This window comes from Thermobia domestica, chromosome 18 (genome assembly GCF_964235325.1).
Source record: "Thermobia domestica chromosome 18, izTheDome1.hap1.1, whole genome shotgun sequence".
Taxonomy (NCBI): Eukaryota; Metazoa; Arthropoda; class Insecta; order Zygentoma; family Lepismatidae; genus Thermobia; species Thermobia domestica.
In genome coordinates, this window is record NC_137471.1 from 49,489,375 (window position 1) to 49,514,294 (window position 24,920).

The 24,920-nt window shown below is 36.9% G+C and overlaps 1 protein-coding gene across 2 annotated transcripts in view; it reads left to right on the forward strand.

Moving 5' to 3' along the window:
- The window catches only part of LOC145674803 (tRNA dimethylallyltransferase), a 540,225-nt gene that overhangs the window by 126,109 nt on the left and 389,196 nt on the right, over positions 1–24,920 (forward strand). For both annotated transcript variants that reach the window (XM_081745022.1, XM_081745021.1), the window contains exon 3: positions 2,737–3,221. In XM_081745022.1, coding sequence (XP_081601148.1) covers positions 2,737–3,221 — 485 coding nt within the window. The remainder of the gene's footprint in view (positions 1–2,736; positions 3,222–24,920) is intronic.

The following is a 24,920-nucleotide window of genomic DNA, read 5'->3' on the forward strand; positions in this document are numbered from 1 at the left end:
TGTACACAATTTACTTTCTTTTTGTCAAGGAAACTTTATTCAGGTTCGTAAGTTTATTCTGAATTGATATGTAAATTTAAGGTCGACTAATGAAGGAACTTTTCCTTTCTAGTGCTGTATGATGTCCAGGTGAGGTATATTTTTGTGTAAAACGATTTCGTAGTTTCTTTCATTTCAGAACCACTTAGAAGCTAAATGAACATAGTTTTGCTCATATTTTTATACAACATTTATAACAACGTAGGGATATGTGCCTACAATATTGAATCATTTCAAGAACAGCGACATATATATATATATATATATATATATATATATATATATATATATATATATATATATATATATATATATAAAGTGCTCTGCTCATTTAACTTGAATCATCTAATTACGATCATTTTGACACGATGAACCTACAGAGATCTTAATCAGTAAACTTGCTTCGTACGTTCCAGGCCAATCGAAAGAGTAGCAGTAGAACCAAGACGTTGTACAGTCCGCAGCAAAAAACCTGCAACATGAGCATGTAAGTTCATTGTGAAACTACGTCTAATAGCCCAGGGAATCAACATAACGTCTAAGTGGCACGAATCACGCCAAGAGAAACCTCGGCGTTTTCCCATGCACACTTATTTTGGAGTAAAAGACTTTGTCGTTTCACAATAAACTTACATGCTCATGTTGCAGGTTTTTTTGCTGCGGACTGTACAATATAAGCTAGTGTTCAGTGTTTTTACTTACAAGGTGTTTATTGAGAAAACTAGATACCTTCGTTGAATATATTGTACTCAAGTCGTACAGCAGATCAAATACAACAATGTTGTTTCCAGTATATATTATTAACATTAGAAAAACAAAGATGCACGAAGCTTTGAAGTAAAGTATTAGCTATCCCTCAAATAGCTAAAAATGTATTGATGCGGTGGCATTTATCAGTGTTGCTCTTATTTGTTGTATTCATTGACATATTTGTAGGGTAAATAATTCCTATCTTCAATACCCAAATGGAGATTGTGATATGGGGGCTTTTGTGAATGGTGGTTACAGGTTAGTATTTTCATAGAAGAAATAATTCAGAATATTACCTTGCAGTAAAACTTACTTAGATAGTAGCTACTCGTGTTTATCGTGCATGTAATTGATATATTTGGTTAGGATTCGGCCCCTATTTCGGTAACAGTTTTAGATGTTGAGCATAGGGAACAATTGGGCAGTTATTTGCATTAAAAAACAATGAACTCCAGTCTAGAAAGTCATACAGGGTGTAACCCAAACCTAGTATCATTTGTTTATTCATTCTTATCACACAACGGCGTGTTCTTTCATGACGTCCATCAAGGATAATTTCATGCGTTCTATGATAGCTGACAACACAAGAGAACACTGTTCACAGGTTATATCACCAATTTCTGACTGAATGTCTCACGAAAATCTTCCATAGTTCGTAGGACGGCCGTAAAGCATTTCTGATTTAGCATTCCTCAAGCAAAGCATCCACATATTGGTAGGTTTATGTGATCACTAAGGAGTACGTGACGTCAGGAAACCACCAACTATCCGTGTAATGTGGATCATCGTAAAATTTTGCAAAAACATGTTCACAGTACTGCGAAGGAGCACGGAAATTGGTTGGCTCAATTCTTGAAACACCTGTATTCGAAAGAATTAGCACCAGTACCTTTCACCATTAACATAAGAATTTAGCATTAAGAGCCTTGCAATACTAAAAATAATACAGAATTTACGGTTTTCCGTTTGCTTGTTTCTCACAAGTGAAAGGAGATAATGAAATGCAACTTACCACAATCATAGATAATGTTATTTTACAGTAGAAAATATGAACCTGAAGAATTTTCAGTGTTGCCATCCATAGAAATTATAGTGCTGCCAGAATAACAACTCCCCCAAAATCTAAGTTAAAGCAGCGACTAGAGGAACGGACTCAACTGCATTTGATTACATATCATGTTGTTTTGGTATCCTGTGAACTACTTTTTAAATAACATTATTACTTAATTTTAATAACTATACGTATGTTAAAACTATTTTGTTTATTGCAAACTAAATATAACTATTATTTAAAAAGTAGTTCACAGGATTCCAAAACAACATGATACGTAATCAAATGCAGTTCGTTCCTCTAATCGTGCCTTAACTTAGATTTTGGGGGAAATATTATTCTGGCAACAGTAATTTCTATGGATGGCAACACTGAAATTCTTCAAGTTCATATTTTTTTTATTGTAGAATAACATTATCTATGATTGTGGTAAGTTGCATTTCATTACCTCTTTTCACGTACGAAAAACAATCAAAAGAAAATGGTAAATTTTGTATTATTTTTAGTATGTTATAGCACGGCCAATAAGAGATGGTCTCTGACGTTTCTTAGCACATGCAGTGGGACATTGCAGCCCCTACTTTGATACCAGTGTTACCAACCACGATCATTCAGTCTTATACCATTAATTAAATTGCCACTACAGTTGAAACGAAAAAAACCTTGACACGCGAGTAGTGGCAATGTTACTGCGAGCTGTCAGAGACGTTCTCTTACTGGACGCACTTAGGCTCTTAATTAAGCACTTAAACACTCAAGAAAACAATAATAAATAAATTATTCATATTTCATGGTTTCGATTACCCTTTTTTGCCCCACCCTATATAAATATGTGTAGTATATTTAGTTAATTACTAGTTAGTGGTATAATCCTTAGAAACCTTAACTTTATGTAGATTCAGGATTTGATGTCACGCCAGATCCTTCCTGTTGTGGTTGGTGGTACGAATTACTATATTGAAAGTCTTCTGTGGAAAGTTTTAGTGGAGGAAGGATTTTCCGATTTGTTGCTATATGAGAAGGATAAAGTTAAAAGTGAAACAATGAAAACGGCAGAATCTGGTGGTGAAAGTGAAGAGCAAGGAGCTGACAGCAGTGAATCAAAGAAGAGGAAATTGGATTTGGTGAGTGGTGTTGATGAGGGTAACAAGAAGAAGCCTTGTGCAGTGAAAGTGAAATGTGAAGCTAATAGTGAAAGTGAGAGTGAGTGTGAAGATTATGAATCGAATTCTTGCAAATCAGTGTGTAATGATTTAGGCAGTGCAGTAACACAGGATAATATGGAAAATGTTTCTAGTGCTGAATTACATAAAATGCTGACGAAAGTAGATCCAGAAATGGCACAAAGGCTGCATCCAAATAATCGAAGGAAGATAGTAAGGTAGGTTTTATTTATATTGTTCTCAATATTAAGGATGTTTGCTGTTATCTAATTTAATAGTTCTGCAGAATAATGTATCAGTTATAACGTAGCCTGCAAAATTTCTAGTTTTGATAATGTGATAGTCCTGCAGATGAGTGTACCAATTGTAATGTGGCTTGAAAAATTTCTAGTATTATTAGTAGTTTCGTCTCCTAATTTAAGGTTAGTTTAAAGGGTTTGTCGATAGATGTCACTACAGTCTTCGCATCTCATGTATTTTTTACCTTTCACGAAAATTCACAATTTCTCTTACAAATTTCAACCTACATATTTCAAAGTTTTAGAGATGGAACTTCATAACCTATCGAAGAAAATAATCCGTGCCGATTTTTTATTTAGAATTTTCTTCATTGTTGAAGTGGCTTGTTTATTGAAAGGGATATCCAAACCTTTAATAATATAACTGTTTCAACAATGAAGAAAATTCTAAATAAGAAATCGGCACGGATTGTTGCCTTCGATAGGTTATGAAGTTCCTTCTTGAAAAATTTGAAGTCTGTACGTTAAAATTTGTAAAAGAAATTGTAAATTTTCGTGAAAGGTAAAAAATACCTGAGATACGAAGACTGTAGTGACATCTATTGGCAAAATTTGTCCCTTTACACCAACCTTAAATAGTATTACTTGATCGCTGGCAGACTATATCTGGCAGACCCAAAACCTTGCGTAGACCGGCTGCACATTGTCAAGAAGCAAGGTAACGAAGCCGGAGTGGAGTGAGACAGGAATGAATGCGCAGAAAGAGCCCTGAGTATTTGTCTAGCAAGTGTTGTAGTAATATGCAGAACAAGGCTTCATTGCATTGCTCATAGTATTGCACCTCGGCTCGGATGTCCTGTCCTCTGGCTAATGTACGGCTGACCTTACAATTCTAATGCATTATGACTTCTAATGCATTATGACTCTGTGGTCTTGTTTAGTTTTGGAACTGCAAGAAGGCGAGTAGGTCTCATACTTTCTAACTATGGCGCATTGTTTAAAGTCATAGGTACAGCAGTCCTTAAGAGTCTTCATCCCGGCGAAATTAAAATACCGCTAATTTTACAGTAATTATGTGATATCTTCAAATAGATAAAAGATAATCGAAATGTGGAACAAAAGCGCCCTAGACAATATTATTTTACATGAGAAGCCGTTATCACGACTCACTTATCTGCTTTCGATTTCGAGCCATTTTGAAAATCGGCATTTATTTTCGCGTTTCTAAACAGCTGAAAACGGAAAGTCGCTAAGTGACTTTGTGATAACGGTACCTCACGCAAAATAATATTGTCTAGGGCGCTCTTGTTCCATATTTCAATTATCTTTTATCTATTTGAAGATATCACATAATTACTGTAAAATTAGCGGTATTTTAATTTCGCCGGGATGAAGACTCTTAAGTTACTGTGTACGAAACCTGCTTGAGGAGTGACCAACTTAAAGAAAGCACACAAATCTTGCCATTGTGCATTGTTACCCACCCCTAGTTGTAGTTTGAAAGAATGAAAGTGGTAAAAACCGAGACGAAATCAAATATAGATTATGATCATGTTACTTTCACATTTGTCACTAAAATATTCAATTTATAATCAACTATCTTTGAAGAAGTGTCTTAACATTTCGTATTTACGTGATAATTTTGTGGAATATGCCCGTTACAATGTATATCATATTGGAGTGGTTTTCTCGAAACTCGTTTTTTTCAGTGTTAGATCAAAAATATTTGAACAATTTACATGGTTCGTTTTGTTAGCCTGTTAATAACTAGAAAAAATGAACTGCCGCAAGTCAAACAAAAATATTTAAAAAAAAGAAAGAAAAACGCATAAGCATAAATACTTGTCGTAAAGACTAATTAACAACAGAATACTTATAAGTTTAAGGTTCGTGATATCCTTGATAAACTTGAGACATTGTTTATAGTTTGTAGCACCCTCAACTCGGTGAGGTTGTTTAGAATGCTTGCAGTTTGTGTTATGTTGTAGAGGCCTCCAAAATTTTGTTTTCTAATATTTACAAGTGATACTGTAGCGTCCTTAGTTTGCAACACTCAGCAATAAGTGTGGTATTGAATGTCTTCGTTAAATATGTAGAATTGAAATGTGCAATAACCTGTTGGGTTGGCAACAATGACAGTCTGGTTGTGTTGCTAAGTATGTGTGAAAATGTTCCCTTGGCGATATTTGCATATACAAAGTTTCGCTGTTTTGTTTGTATGTAAGTTTAAAAGTTATAAGGGGTTTCGAGATAAACGGTCCATCTTGTGTATATCTCATCATCTGCTTTAGTCAGTACGACACTAGGGTTGCTATCCGTCCGGTATTTTACCAGACAGTTCGATTTTTGACTTAGTCGGTGTCCGGTACCTCAAAACCGGACGTTAAATGTCGGGTAATTTTCCCTCTTACTAGTCCTATTCTCTGTTCTATTCAGATTATTTTGGGAGTGACGAAAGGAATCGTTTGTCGATGAACATGGTTAAAGCAGAGTTTATAATTCACTTTGATATCGACCTGTCATGCGCGGAATTTGCCGAACAGTTGAAGATAGGAAAATTTACTGAACGTACCAAAACTGCTAAAGGCCAACAAAAGTACATTTTCAAGAGCGCAGCAAGCACTGCTTCATCCTCAGCAACATCTTCCAATTAAATAATGCATCCGGAACCAGACTGTACAAGCATTATGATACATTACCAGCGTCATCGAAGCTGGTAAGACTTATTTTTCAAGTATATTTTGTGTATGCCATAATTATATTGCCAGTTATTGTTGCTTTCTGTTTTAAATACGATGTATTATTGATGTAGACTACAAAAATTACATGTGCTGACAAAGCTGGAATAAGCAAGTTTAATGGTGCTTCAAAACTTCAAAAATAACTTAAGTTATTAAATGCCGACTCTAAATCGCTCAATTTTATGTGAAGTAACCACTTTCAGTTTGTTCACATTTTTGAAGTGATGATGTCACAGTCTTAAGAGTCTTCATCCCGGCGAAATTAAAATACCGCTAATTTTACAGTAATTATGTGATATAAATATAATTGAAATATAGAACAAGAGTGCCCTAGACAATATTATTTTGCGTGAAGTACCGTTATCACAAGTCACCTAGTGGTTTTCGGTTTTCAGCTGTTTGGAAACGCGAAAATAAATGCCGGGGTGAAGACTCTTTAAGAGTATACGTATGTACTCTAGAAAGGTGTCCGGTATTTCCATTTTCAAAAGTTGGCAACCCTATACGACACAACCTTTCAAGAGTTTGGATACGATTGCTGACCGTTCATGTCACGCAATGGAAACCACTGCCAGCATAAAAATACGCATCTTATTTTCTGGATTTAATTTTGATAACTAGTTGAAGGAGAAGGTTCGTATTAACAAGAATCTAAAACAAAGTAGACTGTTATTCGCAGACGCATACGTAATGCTGACAGGACACTTGACAATTACGACACAAATATACACCTTATGATAACATCTGTATTCTAAACTCTTGTATTTCTTCTTATACTCTGACTATCTTAATAATCTTGAGTATCTTTTATCTAAATCATCGTGGACACTTTCCTAAGATCTTTTATCTATTTGCTCTTCAAAATGTATTCATGTTGTATTTTGTCTATCATTCTCTAATCTTGTTTACACTGACTGTCAACGCAGTTCTAACCTGTACGATATATCTGAAGTCCCCGTAACATTTTCTGCCATATCATCCAACACATTTTTTAGGAAAAAATATTTTCACTGCATATTATAGATAACGGATGGCGTTCAAGTTTGTAATGAAACTACTTATTGTTGCTATTGATCGTGTTACTATTGATCTTTCTATTAATGACGTGTGACCACCCGTTCAACCTCATGAGAGGCGGGTCCGTTTTTCGTGGGCTATTCTGTATATATAGTGTAGCCTATAATTATGTACATGACGTTTCAAAGAGTGCGGAAAAAAAAACTAGCAGCATAATTTGAACATAAAATTCAACATAAACACATTACTCTCACACGTTTCCTTACAAGAGTATTAATCTCTGTTCTCCATGATATGCTTCACAAATGTACAATCCAAATCGATACATGCCTGGAGACGAAGATCAATGTTGCCACAAGCAGCTTGACAGAGGTACTGGTATCCTGTGGAACTCTTCTGTAATAGCTTCCCGTAGTTCGGCCAATTGCGTATGTGATGTTGATACACTTTGTTCTTAGAAAAACCCCATAAGAAAAAGTCAGTTGGTGGTAAATCGAGAGATCGAGCTGGCCATTCCACAGATCACAACGCACACGCTGTTTCAGAGACAACCTTTCCGCCATCCTGTCTGGCGTACAGTAGCTGTTCTAAGTCCAATGACCTTTATTCCAAGTTTCAGGCTACACATTGTTGCCTTATCGAAACTTTTTGTCCATAATTACAAATACTACAAACAAACATTATATACATAATTAGGGCCAACCTGCATAGGGTGAACTATTTATCTTGATGAGCCCGTGTAACTCTTAAACTACTGAAACAACACACAAACAAAAACTGGAATTTTGTACCGTGTAAATATCGATAGGGGACATTTGTTCCCCCATACTCTGTGGTACTACATGGTTAACAGTGTTGCCAACCCAACACAAAATTGTAGTTTTTCAAGTGGCACTACGTCAGATTATTATACATTTCAACTCTACATATACAGCAAAAAACAATACTGAACAATAAATGTGGTATTGTAAGTTTACGGACCTAGTGCCATTTGAATAAATACAACTTGGTTGGCAACACTGTATAATCTTGTAGTATTACAGAGTACTGATTACCCTGATGAATCACTCCCTGTATTCCTAATGGAAATTCAAATCGTTCCCACAATGCAACGAAAGTGATTCGGCGACACTACCGGCTAGAGTTGTAACTAGCTGCATCGTCTGCTACTAGCAGTATCTAAGTGTATCATTGATAATTCTATCAGACTCGCGCGTTCTGAATGATTTGATTCGTTCTTCTTTTAGTAGTTTGTGGTACCCAACTCTTTTGAGTGGCGGCGCAACAATCTCCACAGTTTCAGCGGGAAGAGCAGCTGAAGCCTCTTATACTATATCAGCGTTTCCCAACCGGTGAGCCGCGAGGAAATCGAAACAAAATTATTAATTCTATAGTAACCAAATTGCAAGACAGGAAAAAATGTATATTTCTGTATTTCACATTACTATGAATTTCTACCATGGAAAATATTACTGTAATTGTAATATATTATTCTGCATCTACATGGTGGGCCATAATTCCCTTACCACCCCTTGTAAAATCCGTGTTCGTGGAAAACAGTGAACAACCACCATGTAGTAACATAGTAGGCGGAAGGGGAAGTCGGATTGTGATGGTGACCAAGATGGTGGCCATCTTGAAAGCCGCCATCTTGAATTCACGTCAAGATTTTAAAATGGAAACATGGTCATGCGGCACATGATTTTAAACTAGAATTTAAAGACAAACACAATGGTGGAATCGGTTTGTTGATATCTTAATGTGTTCAAAAGTCACAGGCATTTCAAATTTCCAATCTTACCTGTCACGCATGGCGGAGCACGTGCTATACGCGGCCCCCATTCCGACTTATGCACAAGGTAAGTTGTTCAACCCAATTGTCCATGACCCTCAAAAGAGTTTCTGGTGAAATATCGGCACAGGCTGCAAATATGCGTTTTTCCAGGTGTTCAAGATCCCGGATCTTTTCTTCGTATACCTTTGCCTTCAGATGACCTCACAGATAAAAATCCAAGGGCATCAGATCTGGAGATCGTGCTGGCCATTCAATGGAACCACGGCGCCCAATCCAACGTCCAGGAAATTGTTCATCCAGATAGGTACGGACCTGTAATCCGTAATGCGGAGGGGCACCATCGTGCTGGAAAAAGAGTGGAAATGTGCCGTCCTTGGACAATATGGAAGGGAGGATGAGATCCCGCAACATATCCAAATACCGTTCAGCAGTGAGGGTACCAGGAATGATGAATGGACCAATTAATTTGGTGCCCCATAGACCACACCATACCATTAATTTACCTGTACCTACCATTTTGCAAGGGTCAACCCACTGAGGAATTGTTGGGGACCGATAGCGACAGTTTTGCTTATTCACTTCCCCAGTGACATAAAAATTGGCCTCATCGGAAAATAAAATTTGTGTGTGGAATGTGGGATCCGTTTACAACTGTGCAAGAGCCCAGTCGCAAAATTCCACACGACGATCAGGTAGATGATGATGAAGTTGCAGTTTGTACGGATGTCACTTGCTTTTCTGTAAGATACGTCTGACGGATGTACAGCTGACACCACATTCCATGGACAGACGCGGGTACTGCGGTGTGGTGATGTAGCAAATGATGTCAGCACTGCTAGTGATGTGGCTTCATCTTTTTCGGTCGTGGGTGTTCCACACCTGGGTTTATCTGCTATGGAACTAGTATGCATGAACTTCTGAAAGAGTTGGGCGACACTAACATGGGATACAGGATGTCGATCTGGGTGCCTGGCATTGAATTCAGCTGCTACAGCCCTTACACTCCTTACTCCCCATGTCCTGATCAACTCCTTCCTCTCTGCTGTCGTTAGCGGCATAATTATTACCCTGCAACAACAGAAACAGTACGATAAAATTAGCAATTTGAAATGCCTGTAACTTTTGAACACATTAAGATATCAACAAACCGATTTCACCATTGTGTTTGTATTTAAATTTTAACCTAAAATGATGTGCCGCATGACCACGTTCTCATTTAAAAATCTTGACGTAAATTCAAGATGGCGGCTCTCAAGATGGCTGCCATCTTGGTCACTATGACAATCCGACTTCCCCCTCGGCCTACTATGTTGTTGTTCACTATTTTCCACGAACACGGATTTTACAAAGGGTGGTAAGGGACTTATGGCCCACCCTGTATTACTGTGTAGCAGACAGTATTTCGGCTCGTACACATTTCCACGGTTAGCTGCTATGTTACGCTTCAATAGAGAGTCATACTAACACCGAGAAATGGAAGCACTTGTATGGTACGCCTCAAGTGAACGTTCGTATAACACTCATTCGCACGTGAATGATAGAACAACACTTCGTTCAACAGGCATGTTTTGACTTCGACGCATCGCAAGCTGTGTGATTGCAATAATATGCACCGGTTTTGGTTAAAACAGCAAAGTTAAAAGTACAAGACATTTGTTTGTTCGTTCGTTATTTAGTGACCTGCGTTCTTAGTGAAAGGGTGGATACAGTTTTCGAAAAAGAAAGCGTATTTTTAAAAATCTGAGTCCTATATTTCATTGCAATTATTTTCTATTTTAAAATTAGAATAAAAAATAAGGATAATGAATTAGCATAGGGAAAAAACAGTGATCGAGCTTTCATCTCTGTGAAAAAATCAGTAATCACAGAAAAAAATTACCATAGTATTTTATATTTGCAAATAATAATAATAATAATATCTATGAATGTGCCGCGAGAATTCAAGTTGCACCCGTAGTGTGCCGCAAGTTGAAAAAGATTGGGAAACGCTGTACTCTATCATTACTCTGCTACAGAGTGTACAAATAACGTTCCCTTGCCGATATTTGCATGGCACAAAATTACAATATTTTTTAAAGAGTGTATCAAGATTAATGGTCTACCTGTATCGTATCGCAGTTCGCACAAAATAGAATTGCGATGCAAAAGAAAAATTGCATCGCAACATGCGATGCATATATAATCATTAATTCATTACCGAAATGAATTATTTTTACAAAAGAAACAGAATAATATTTTTTCCTTCATGATAGAAGGGTTCTTTTTTGATCTCATATAGTTAATAGATCTTCCTTCAAATCCCCGGCTTTTTTCTTTAAGTGAGTCTTTGGTTCTCAGCCAGTAATACAAACCAATGTACTATGGACTAGACACCATATTACTACAGAAGAGTAGTCCGTAAAATTGAAGAAAAATAAATCTGTGAAGACAGTGCTTCTGAATAGGCTTTTGAAATGCAAGATCTTAGCTTACATTTCGGAAATTAGATAACTAGCGAAAACACGGGAATTTTATCAATACCGAGACTTCCTTTTCAGTTCTGTTGTTTTAGGCTTTGGGGTAAGGAGTTCATAAGTGACGGCACTTCAGTTGTTTCATAACATTGGTGCAGAATTTATTTTCTATTTTTATTTCATCCTCATTTGTTTCGCTGAAAAGTAGAATTCTATTTATTTTTTAATCATTTGGTTACAATATAAGTTATGAAATTAACACTTATGATGTGAATTTATGAAGTTAATGTGTTTTCGTCATAGAAATATAGGCTCACTTCGTGGGCTGCGTAATGCCAATTCTCCGTTTCTTGACGTTGTTACGGACTCAACACTTAAGAAAAAGCTCAGTGTGGACACATTCAAGACCAGGTAACATTTTTGGCTATCTAGGGGGGCGCGGAGGCTCAGTGGTAGAGCGTTCACCTCCGGTGCTTGGGGTCCCTGGTTCGATCCCAGCTCGCGCCGTGTGGACTTTGTGGTGGACAAACACCGTGCTCGTTGGTTTTCTCAGGGTTCTCCCGTTTCCTCCCACTTTCTTGATTCCACCATTTCACTCATCTCTCATCATCATCGTCTCCTTTGGCCTAACCGGCGTGACCGTGGGACGTAAAACTTAAAGATTTCATTTCATTTCATTTTTGACAATCTGTAGAATACTAACAAAGCATTTTGTATTTATTTCATATTGTACGAATCTGGGGATTTGAAAACCCTCTCCAGAGCCGACTGTTTAACACTGAGCATCATACAAACCTTTTGGTTGAATAGTGAAGTTAGCAGCACTGATTCGAGAGGGGTAGTTTATTCTTAGGATGAGGTTTTTTTTGTTGGGGGGGGGGGGACAAAGTTTATAAAATACTAACTAAAAAGAACGGACCAAGATATTTCGTGGGATTGCCCAAACACATTAGGAGAAAATACAATTCTTCCATTTGTTGCAAGAAATACGGTAGCTTCATTTTTTAAAAATTATCTTTTGTTCAATACAAGGAAGTACAGTGCACATTTACAGTTTAGAAATACAACTATATCTGAAGAAATGCTATTAAGCATTAGATCTAATCATTGATATGATTGAGTAATTTGGTCGATGTTACATAAACAAAAACACAGGAAGAATCTCCTTGATATGTGTCAGTCGTAACATTTAGCAACTGCGTATTTGCGTTTCGATCAACTTTTTAAGTGTTATCTTAAATACTAAAGTCTGAATAATTATTGTCTTCGTTAAGCGTTATCTGAGTACTAAAGACTAAAGTATGATTTATAATCAGTGTTGAATGCCTTGTGTCACTTGCGGATCAGGTATTACGCATTTTCCTTGTAAGTGATTTATTCATGTATGTTCTGGCGTTGAGGGTAGTGTGTGGGATGTTTGCATTCTACAGATCAAGATGAAGGTTGTGATATTGGTCTATTGTTTTTTTGCTGTGATAAATTGAGGATATCATTCAGATTCACCTACATAAGTTGATAAATTATGTTTTGTTTCTTGACGAAAGGGAGGTGGTGTATTTACGTAATGCTCAGTTCATCAGTCACCCGACCCATATTTCATCTTTGGTCCAATTGATTCGATCCATGATGAGAGCGTGCATATTCCTCTCTGAAAATATCCATTCTCCGCTCATATGATAACCGTTTGACTAGGAAGAGTGGTGTGCTTGTTGCAGAAAAGAGCAGTGTTAACACACATGCCATAGTGAATTGTAGTTCATTCTATTCGTCTTTGAAAAGTATCACAACATGTCTGATGTGCGAGGGGCATTTTATAACTCTATGACTTCGAAATGAAGGAATTTTGTTTCGTTCTAAAAATCAATTTATTTTTCGGCATATGCGTTTAAATTCGATACAACTTGTCCAAAGTTTTCCCCACGTCTTTATGCTTTGAAAAAAAAAAAAAAAAAAAAAAGGTCATGACAATTGCAGAGGTATGAGCCAAGAGGGTTTTCATCGCTAAATGGGGATTCATCAGTTCTTTGTTAAAATTATTTATAATGAGATATAATACGGACAAGTAATAGTTTCATCATTTTCCAGGTAGTCTACTAATATTAAAACTATGCAATGGAAATCTCAAAGAATCGGTGATATGATTTTGCCAGCCGATGAAACAGTTCCTTCCTTTTTTTTTTTAACATGTCCTCCTGAACTCCACTTTGAAGTATACAGTTTGTTCTCGCGGCCAAATGTCGACCCACGGGTCGTAGTTTGGAAACCCTTGATTATTACTAATCAGATTTTAACTATATTATAAAATTGAAAGTGATTATTTTTGTGACTCGTAATACCTTGAACTACCCGACCGATCTCGACCAAATTTTCAACATAGATGGGGTTCAGGCCTGGGAGTGCTTTTATCATTTCACTTTAACAGTAGAACTTAGGGGAGGGCAAGGGCGCCGATCTCAGGGGGCCGAGGGGGCCCGTTCCCCAAAACTCATGTGGGCCTCCTATTGTATTTATGAATATACATTATTTGGCATCATTTGAGTGCAATTTGTTTTAAAATCTTCATATATATATATATATATATATATATATATATATATATATATATATATATATATATATATATATATATATACCTTCTGCACTCAGTGCCCCCCCTCCAAAAATTTACAGTGAAATCGGCGCCCTTGGGGGAGGGAGAGAGACATTTATAAATTATCAAAAAATACCGATATTAGTGTCGAATCTGTAGGTTTCGGAATCGCTGAGATGAACAGTGACACTTCCAATGCAGTTTAAATCCAAATTCAGCACCGCAAATTGGGAAACGGGGACGAAGGAGATACATAAAAATGATCGAAAATGACCAATATCAATGTCGAATCCATGGTTTTTGGGGTCGCTGAGATGAACAGTGACGCTTCCGATGCCATGCTCCGCAACATGGAGGAGGGGGAGATATATATAAAATTATCGAATATGACCGATGTTAGTACCGAACCAATAGTTTTCGGAGTCCCTGTATTGAACAGTGACACTTCCGATGCCGCTTAAATTCAGCCTCGCAACATGGAGGAGGAGGTGGGAAAGAAATATAAAAATCATAGAAAATAACCGATATCAGAAAGTGCTTTAGTAATAATAAAAAGTGACTGACTAACGGAATATATTATTTTTTTCTTAATTTAATTCAGCGAAGCGGGTAATTGATGCCAGTTTTTATATAAGTTACACACAGCTCCAAAACTAGAATGAACTGTATATTATTATTATTATTATTATTATTATTATTATTATTATTATTATTATTATTATTATTATTATTTAGGAAGCTTGAAGCTTGTAAGTACTTTATATTGTTGTGTCGGAAGCATTATGGCTCCAGATTTTTAACGTCTTTTAATCCCAACTTGCGATAATATCATCTATCTTTTAGCGATTTTTCGTGTCAGCGTTTTGGCTACATTGGTTGTAGCAATACCGACATTGAATTGTGTGGACAACAGACAAAATAGTAATCTCTTGCTGCGAGTAAAATAAATTGTGAAGCGATCGGTACACATCTAAATTACGTGGAACACTCTGTATTTATAATGCGTTCTACTTTTATTCAATTGGTTAATAAGTAGCTACTTGAGGACTGAAGTAGTTGATTACATTTTTTGCCCTAAGTAACAGTGCGATATTACGCGATATGATGTAATTTCTTGTGATATATTGTTTTCCCTTCTGAAGTGGGCAGATAAGCATTTTCTTTGAAACGCATTATTAAGAATCTTTGTGAGACATTCCAGGAAGAGACTTGGTAGCTTGTAATGTGCGAATCCAAATAAAAGATTGGCGCCGCACCTAAAGATGAACATAAAAAATAAACAAATAACATTATAAATGGGGCTTAAAAAGTGATTGATAACAGTTACGTTATCATTATTTCTGAGTGTTATCAAAGTAAATGTAATAGTTAAAAGATTGATAATGAAACAAGGTACTTCAGTTACTGGATTTTGGTGTATAGATTGCGGAGAAATTCTGATTCTTTTGCCTCGTATGATCTCGAAAATAAAGTTACCGGAAGTTACCTTCCTGGAATTGAAAAAAAAAAAAAAAAGTTCGTTGCATAATACTCTAAAGTAGGGATGGGCAAAGTCAGTTTTTATAAAAACTGTAAACCGAATTATAGAAACACCGACATTTCGGTTTTCTCCAGAAACTGGTTCTGTCTTTCACCGAATCTGGTTTTTGATGGAAAACCGAAACCGGATTAATAGAAAACTAAAGTAAATGTAATCAAGCAAGTTTTAAAACCGAAACCATCTTTTGATAGGAAACCAAACCAGTTTTATTCAAACATGTTTAAAATTGAAACCGGTTTTTGATAGAAAATCGAACCTGTTTTTAAAAAGGTTTTAAGTTTTCGAAAACCAATAAACTGGTTTTTGCGTCCACCACTGTTCGACATCAGCTCTGTTCAACGCGCCGCTTGTGACATCTGTTGCCCTCGAAAAGCAAATTTAAATATACTGACATTAATCATATTTCAAGCAAAAATTGTGGTTAAAAGGCCCCGTATTTTTCCACTTTTTTTTTTTTTTTGGGTTTAAAATGCATATTTCAATGAGGTGTGTCCAATGGCACAACTTCTGATTTCTGGAACCGACCGCTTGAAGGTCAAATTAAGGGTCAAAAATAAAAAAATGAGACCATTTGGGCAATGCGAAACAGTGATCAACTAGGACAAATTGGTGTCATTCGATACGTATCCACAGTCCACACGTACATGAATAATTAATGTCATTTTCCCGAAAAGTTTTCTTTGACCCCGAAAATTAACAAAAATCCAGGATTTTGGGCAATGCGGAGCAGTGACTGCTTGGGACGAAATGAGGTTATTCGATTCGTATCCACATGTACACGAATAACTGATATTACATTTTCCCGAAAATTCTATTTTGACCCCGAAAATTAATACAAATCCAGGATCCAAAATTACGGATTTTCGAGGTCAAAATAGAATTTTCGGGAAAATAGAATATCCGTTATTCATGTACGTGTGGATCAAATCAAATGATACCCATTTCGTCCCAGGTGGTTACTGGTCCGCATTGCCAAATGGTCACTTTTTATTTTTGACCCATAACTTCACCTTCAAGCGGTCGGTTCCAGAAATCAAAAGTTGTACCATTGGACACAGCTCATCGAAGTCTACATTTTAAACTACAAAACGTTAAAAAATACGGAGTCACGGTAACTCCCTTTTAACCAAAAATATTTTGAGATATGTTAAGGTGAGTTTAAAGGAGCGCTAATAATTAAAAGATGGCAGCACAAGTCCTTATTTTTCCAATTGGATTTCGTAGGGAGCGATGATGTTCAGAATAATTAAATGAAATTCAAGAGATGAACATTCAGTCTTTGTCTAAAGACAAGTTGAATCAATAATCAAAGGATTAACCCATGCAGTTTGTATACAAAGGGCACTAGGAAAGTTTCTGCAATACGATCTTATTTCTTATACTTTTTCAAAGTGCTTTCCACCACACATTACACATGTTTTCATTCTTCGAAACCACTCGTCAAAGAAAATTGCCATCTTTCGGCAGAGATCTGGCCACATTCATCTTCCCAAACCCTTAGTAGGGCGTCATCGCTTGTAAAACTCCTTCCCTTCAGTCTAGTCATCACATGGGGAAAGAGCGCGAAGTCACATGGAGTAAGATCTGGGCTGTACGGAGGGTGCTCTAACAGTTTTAGTCCATTGTTGGCCAAATACTGTGAGCAAACGTTTGAACAGTGCGCTGGAGCGTTATCGTGGTAAAGAAGTCATGTGTCCATCCTTGAGTTGGATAAACTATTTAAGAGCTGTAAGAACTGTAGGCAGACATTCCTCTGTATACCACTTCCCTGTGACTGTCTTCAGTCTTCTGTGTTTTTAAGACAACTCGCTCGACAATTCGTCGCACACTAAAAAATACCACCAGCATTCTTTTCTTCACTGATGTGGACTTTCGAACAGCCACGAGGTCTTTTCATCTTCGAACACCTACACTTTGTTTTGAGCCTTGGTCGGGACGTCATAGTAACAGAGCCAAGTTTCGTCATCTGTCACAATACTGTTCACAGGGAAAGATTTTCCATTTTTATATCTTTTCAACATCTCACGGCACCATGAAACATGGTGTGCCATCTGTTCTCCGGTCAAGTCATGTGGTACCCAGAGGGTACAAAGCTTTCTAACTCGAAGATGATCGCGGAGAATTGCACGAACTGCTGATGCATTAATGTTCAAACATATCTCTGTTTGATGCTATGTAACTCGTCTCTCTCTCAAACATTTTCCTTACTGCAGCAATATTTTGTCCAGTCACAAATGAAGATGGCCGACCTGACCTTGGAGCGTTCTCAAGGCTGAAATTTCCTTTTTGAAACTCTCAGTACCACCTAAATATCGTTGCACTTTGAGGACAAACCTCTCCAAGCACAGGAGTAATTTTCTCTAAATACTGATCAACACTTAAAACACGTGCAAAATTGTCCGGTATTGAGATTTTGATTGACCACGACGACATCTCCACCTCTTTTCACTAACACAGCTGAAAATCAACTGACATTGAGACAATGACTAGAGCTTCTACAGTGCAGGTTTGGACATGTCTAAACACGCGCTAAGTTGCAAACTCCTGTGATGATCTGTTCTGTTCTATTGCAAAACTTTCCCAGTGCCCTTGTATATCAGGTCGTCTAAAAATTATTGATCCTTTGGAGGTCAAAATTTAGAATACATTTATTGTTATTTGAAAATAATATTACACCATTTTGTTAGATGGTCTGCCATTTTTCGTGTACCACCATAATCCCGTTGCTACAGAGCTGCTATATAACGATTATCTGTGATGTAAAAGTAAATGTTAAGCGTTGGTCAATGATTGTTTTTAATGATTGTTTCTATTTTTTTTAACGTGTTTGTACTTTAGATTCTTATTGGACATTTTAGAGGCCACATACAGTAGAAATGTATCACTCACGCGAGTATAACAGTCACATGTGACCACAAAGTTTTTTTTTAATTCAAAACCGCAAAACAAACTGACCACACTTAATGCATAAGCAAGTGTACTTTTACATGATGTTACATCATAGGATTTTTAGAGAATACAATGCTCTCGTAATATGCAAATGTTTCTAAATAGAACTAAGTAGAAAACGCGTAGAGCTATTAGGAGTGATGGGATGAAATTACTTTGATCTAGGAGCTAATTTGTGTATTAGATCCAGAAGAACATGACCTCATTGATTACTTGCATACGAGATAGATAATCGACTCGTCAATTAGCAAACGTTAATGCGGAATGGAAGCTAGAATAAGCACAATTGAACATTACAGTGTATGGCAGTTCATACAAGCAGAGCAGTAACATTCTTGAGGTTTATGTTGCGTGTTAGCATAGTTTACTGTTTTGTTGGATTCTTGTAGAAGGATAAAAAAGTAGCAAAAAGCAATTCACAGAACTGCAAACAAGTTACTTTTAATACTTACGACCGTTTTATTTTTCAAGTAAGATCGTTTTGCAATAAAAATGTTAAAACAGGTAAATATTGTTAATATATAGCTGTCTCAATTTTCTTCATAATTATTTCCTATTTTTCTACGTGATTTCGTTGGTGCTTTAAATATTTGTTGTAATGAACGTGTTCTGGTTACCCTCCACGTAGAACACTGCCGTCTTTACATGGTCCTTTTCACATCTTAATAGACGTCAAAACGTTGCCGTCCAGGAATATCTTCAGACGGCAGAAAAGGTGATAGTATAGGCGCAAGGTCTGGAGTATACGGTAGAGGATCAAATTCCTTCCAGCCAAAAGATTTGGCCAGATTTTGAGGACTATTCGTCGTGGACGTTTTCCTGGACTTTCTTGAACAATGTGAACCATTTTCACACTGTTACTCGTTGCATTGTCACCGTACACTTCATATATCTGGCGATGAATATTTGGATTTGTCATGTTTCTTGCTATTGGGAATTGGATGACTTGATTGCATTTCACAGCGTATCGGTTCATTGTTTTGAACATTAACACCTTCCTCCTTTCGTCTTTATGATACACATTTTAATAAAAGTAACATAATACAGTATAAACACAGTTTGAGGTAGATACTAACTACGAGGGCCATCCAGAAAGTAAAGAAAGATTGTGCATCGCGCGCTGCAGTTAGTTCCTTCCTTCACCTCTTTGTGAACCGAGTCTCAATGCTGTGCGGTCACGCTACTTGTTTTTGCAGCAATTCAAAATGGCGGCGCCAGTCGAAAATCCCGCCAGATGTGAAGTACGGTGTGTCATTCATTTTCTGAATGCGCAAAAAGTTGTCTTATTGAAATTTATAGACAAATAAGGAATGTTTATGGAGATAGTCCAATGAACAAGTCATCAGTGAGGAAATGGCGCATTATGTTTAATCATGAAAGTATCATCGTGCATGATGAAGATCGGAGTGGGATGCCATCACTTGTTACGGAAGAACTGAAGCAAAAGTCGAAGAAAAAAATTCAGGAAAACCGACGTTTCACTTTTTCACGAAACTTATCGGATTTTTAGGTGAAAAACAATTCAAAAACGATGAGGAACTCAAGCAAGCAGTGACAATCTGGCTCAAATCTTTGGCAGGCGATGAGTATAACATTGGCATTAAAACACTAGTCCTACGTTATAACAAGTTTCTTTACAAGTATGGCGATTACATAGAAAAGTAGAGTAAGGTCCTGTGGCTTTGTAAATAAAGTTTTGTGCTGAAACACTTTGTTTTTATTTAACCATGCCAAAACGTTCTTTACTTTCTAGACGACCCTCGTACATTCAAAAATTCATTTCAAAATAGTCCGTTTTTCGTGGTGCTATCACAAAAAGGAATTAGGAATTGTGTTTCTGATTTATTACAATATTACATATGAGGGGTGACATTCTTCGGTAATCACACTATCTGGGGAAGTAAGAAAGTAAAACGAAAGTGGTCTTGGATCTTTATCTTAGGTATCATCGCTTCATTTCCCTGATGTGAATCAGGAAAAATTCACTTAGGGTGGCTAGTCTTTTTGACCAAGTGTTTCCACCGGGAATCGAAATTGGAACACTTCGTTTTCATTTCTGGAGATAACTAATGTTTATCTAGGAACTTGATCACTGAATTAGGTATAATTGGTCACTTGAAAAAAAATTCAGTAAGCAATACTTCGTATCACAATACTTTCTGAAACTTCTACTAAAGTAAGAGGCAAAGAGAATCCCCCCTTTGCGTGACACTTACAGTTAGTTGATGATATTAATAGAAAATTTCCAAGAGGTGCGCCACTCTTTGTTTTCCCCTCAAGTGTGATTAAACTATATACAACTGTACATTGAAATTTTATTCCATGTGTGGGAGTGTTTCCATTAGCACTTTCACGCGTTCTCCATTAAATTTTTGGCACGCGTGGTAAATAAACACCAAATTTCCGCCTATTCTTTACGCCTTTTCAGTGATGCGTAACTTTGTTCATCCTCTGGGGTTTCGGTTGGCTTCATCCTGTCGATAGAGGCAGCATGCAATGCGTACTCGCATTGATCCAACAGTGACGAAGACTTCGTTCTATTAATACAATTTCATTAAGTTCTGAAAGTGTGCGGTTCAGTGACTGTCTGCATTTGTACTAAATTCAAAACGTTGTTATTTTTGTTCATAATATTATGTTTCGAGAGTTATATTAATCAACTGCAAACGTTGATGCAGGGTGAACAATAAATCGCTTGACAAAAGTGCGTTTGAAATGAATATTATTATTTATTTATCAACTACCATACTATGAAATCGTTCCAAGTTGTATCATAATATTAGGTTAGGTTACCTATATCAAGTGTTAAAGTATGCTCTATCATTTTCATGCACAAATTACATCTTTTAACCCTTTTGAATTTTATCACCTGTTTTTAGGTGATACGGTAGTATCTTCATTATTTGATTAAAAAGTACCAATATAGCTTTTTTACTTCGTTTTTTTTCCTGCCTGGAGGCATTGTAGAACACGTTACGTATGGTTTCACGCCTTTCTGCTTTGAGACACAGGGGATGATGACGTCATAACTTTAAAAATCGTTATGCTTATTTTTATTATTTTTTGGCAGGCTTACTTTTTGTACCTTGAAGATTGAAATTTTGCACACACATTCAGTGCATCCCTTAGTATTTTTCAGTTTTTTTTTTTTTAGATATCTGCGTTAACACAGGCGGGGTCCAGAGGGGCAAAAATATAAAAAGGGATATTTTTTAACAAAAATGTTTTTTCGCGATTTTCCCGCCTCATACATGATTGAGACATGTGAATAATACTGTTTGAAAGGCTGTTCTGTTCTGAAGAGAATGATGGTCGAACTGTGATCGTAGGATAAATCTCAGGAAATTTTTACCTGAGATCCTGTTTTATACTTCAATCAGGGGTATTGTGGGAATATTCTTAGCACATTGAAAATATATTTACCTTACTTTTCAGAATAGAAGCCTGAAATTGTGTACATTCAGTATACCACTTAGTGTATTTCAGATTTGTTTCGGATCTGTGCGTTAACAGAGGAGGTCTAGAGGGGCAAAAGGGTAAAAAAAAAAAAGATACTTTTTAATAAAAACCTCTTTTTCGCGATTTTCTCGCCTCAGATACATGATAGAGACATGCGAATGGTACCATTTAAATGTATGTTCTATTCTGAAGAGAATGAGGTACAAAACATGACCGTAGGATAAATAGAGATGTCTCAGGAAATTCTTACATTACATCCTGGTGTTTTGGGGTTATCTGGGGCATTGTAGTGCTTATTGGTAAATATTTTTCCCTACTCATCATTCAGGATAGAAACTTGAAATGTACACACACTTAGTACACCCCTTAGTATTTTTCATTCATTTTGAGATCTGTGTGTTAATACAGGAGGGTCCAAAAGGGCTCATTAAAAAAAAAAAAAAAAATGGGGAAAATTTCGGTTTCTCTCAAAATTTCCCGCCTCAGGAACATAATAAGGAAATGTGAATAGTACCATATGAAAGTCTGTTCTATTCTGAAGAGAATGAGGTACGAATCGTGATCCTAAAATAAATAGGGATCATGCTGTGGGTGGTTGACTGAAATCTATAATTTACCTTTTAAAAAAGCCAGAATTTAAAAGGATTAAGCAGAGGTAGTAGTAACATGTGCCGGAATTTGCTAGTTATTTATAAATTCACAGTTTACAACGTATTCACGAACCACCCATTATTGACTGGTGTTAAGCGAGTATGACAACTGTGTTTCGAGACTAATATTCATAGACTGCAACCATAATACATCGTGACAGCTTTTTAAAATTACCAAATACAAGAGTGGCCACCTAGTGGTTCACGGCAATTTTTTGGTGTAACGTTCCGTTTTAATATCAAGAATATATGAGACATTTTAACTTAGGGGTAAGAGTAACATAGGGGGGAGTAATAGAGGGGTAAGAATTGAGGTGGAATATATTTTTACAATCTGAATCCGTATCACGTTTGCCCTGATATCTATCTATAGACGAACTGACAGATAAACAGTTATTCTCCAGGACTTTCCATACTACACATTTCAAATTTTATACATCAGTTGCTCATTTCTGGACTGATGCAGTGAAACTTGTTTCTGTTGCCCACCATCAATTCCGTTGAAAAGTGGCCAACTTTCGTGTATTTGACAGCAAAAACTATTTCAGATTCTAACATAAGTCACGTTTACTCTTGTCTCTTATAAATAATATATATAGTAAACCTGATTTCTGCAAGTAATGAGTATCTATCTAAGTTTGCCATCTGCACGTTGTGACGTTGTAATTTCAATATGCTAATTATGTGCAAAAAATTACGGGACATTCTTTGTTCTTTTCTGTCTTTCACCAGTGACAGTAGTTGCAGATAAGATCGTCGGTTCCTGGAGGTATTCGAAATACGAAACATCAATACCTGCCTTTAATTCAAGATGAACAAACAGCTATATGTACCATGCTAATGGATTTCGACCACCAAACAGTGGTAAAGATTTGTAGTTATTTTTTCCTTCCATTTTTACATTTTGCATTTTTACACTTTATGTTGGGACCATACTGTATGTATCGAAATTAAAAATTGTTTTGATCTTAGTAATAATTGAATGGTAGCTTTCCTTGCGTAATATTCGCAGTTGGATTTTCACGTTAAAATTGGAAGAAAAGTGCGACTATTACGCGAGTAAGCACGGTATTTACTAGCCAATAGCAAAAAATGGCTACCACGTAACCACCTTTACCTGTGACTGCATTAAGGAATTCGGCCAAGATAATCGCTCTAGCTATGTATTGTAGAAAGTAAAAATTTGCTTTAATTAAGAATTATTGTCTGGAATAACCAGGAGGACGTAAGTCATCGTTATCTGTGACGATGTTAACGAATCGACTTAATTAACGCACTTGGTCGAAATAATCGCCATGGGCTCAGTGGCGAAAAACAGAATTCAAAACATAGCTTTCTTTTAGTTATTGTGCGGAGTAACGGACGTACTGAGATTACGATCTTATAAATAAAGCCTACTTGCGAGGTCATAATAAGACCAATTGAGCCAGGTGGCAAGTTAATAGTTTTTGCTGTAGATTGGATTGTATCGTGTCGCTTTAAAAGTGTATTGAGATTGTGCGCGTATTCTTTGATATAAATATCCAATCATTGCACTTTACTCCAATGTGATTATGCGACCGATCTTTTATTGCAGCGTAAGAGGAAACCAATGGGACTGAACTGAACTAAACCATATGAATCATGCCTCTGTTCGAATGTATGTTCGTGCTGTCGGCCTCGTCATACTGCACTAGACGGCCGTAATCGGTCTGTCTCTATACACCTTTCTCTCTAAACCACATTCATGCACATAACACATATGCCCAAAGAAAAATTTACGAAGATTAATTTGGCACAGGTAAACAAGGAAAACTAGGAGTTTTCCAGAGGTTTAATACCGGAACCCTTCCGAGAGGCAAGTAGTTTAAGGTACGGCCCATGAAATGGTCTCCAGAGCAATCCCAGTTAGCCCGAGGCAATGATGTAAGGCACTTACCTACAAATGGAGTTTAGCATAGGTCTTCTGCGATATTCTGATTGGTATAACGTTTCCCTTTATTAAGAGGGGGCACGTTGGCTCAGTGGTTGAGCGTTCACCTCTGGTGCGTGGGTCCCTGGTTCGATCCCGCTCGCGCCAAGTGAACTTTGTGGTGGGCAAACACCGTGTTCGTCGGATTTCTCAGGGTTCTCCCGTTTTCTCCCACTTCATTCCACCATTACATTCATTTCTCATCACCTTCTTCTTTAGCCTAGCCGACATAACTGTGGGACGTGAAACTTAAAGTTCACTTTTTTCCCTTTATTAAGTTAGAACACTACTTATTTTTGCGTTATGTTAATATTTTGAAGTAGTAGACCGAACTTCATAATCGTACAGTTATTTTCTTTGTTATAACCGATTACATATCTTGGACGGTATGGCAGCTCTGGTGGAGTATAGTCTCTACGTCATCTTTTCCTTATGAGAAGGAAATGTAGTCACAGGGACAAAATGAAGTTTTCGCAATCCCGTTGGGTTTTAATGAGTTCCCAGTGGGGACTAATTGACCGGTCTTTCTTATC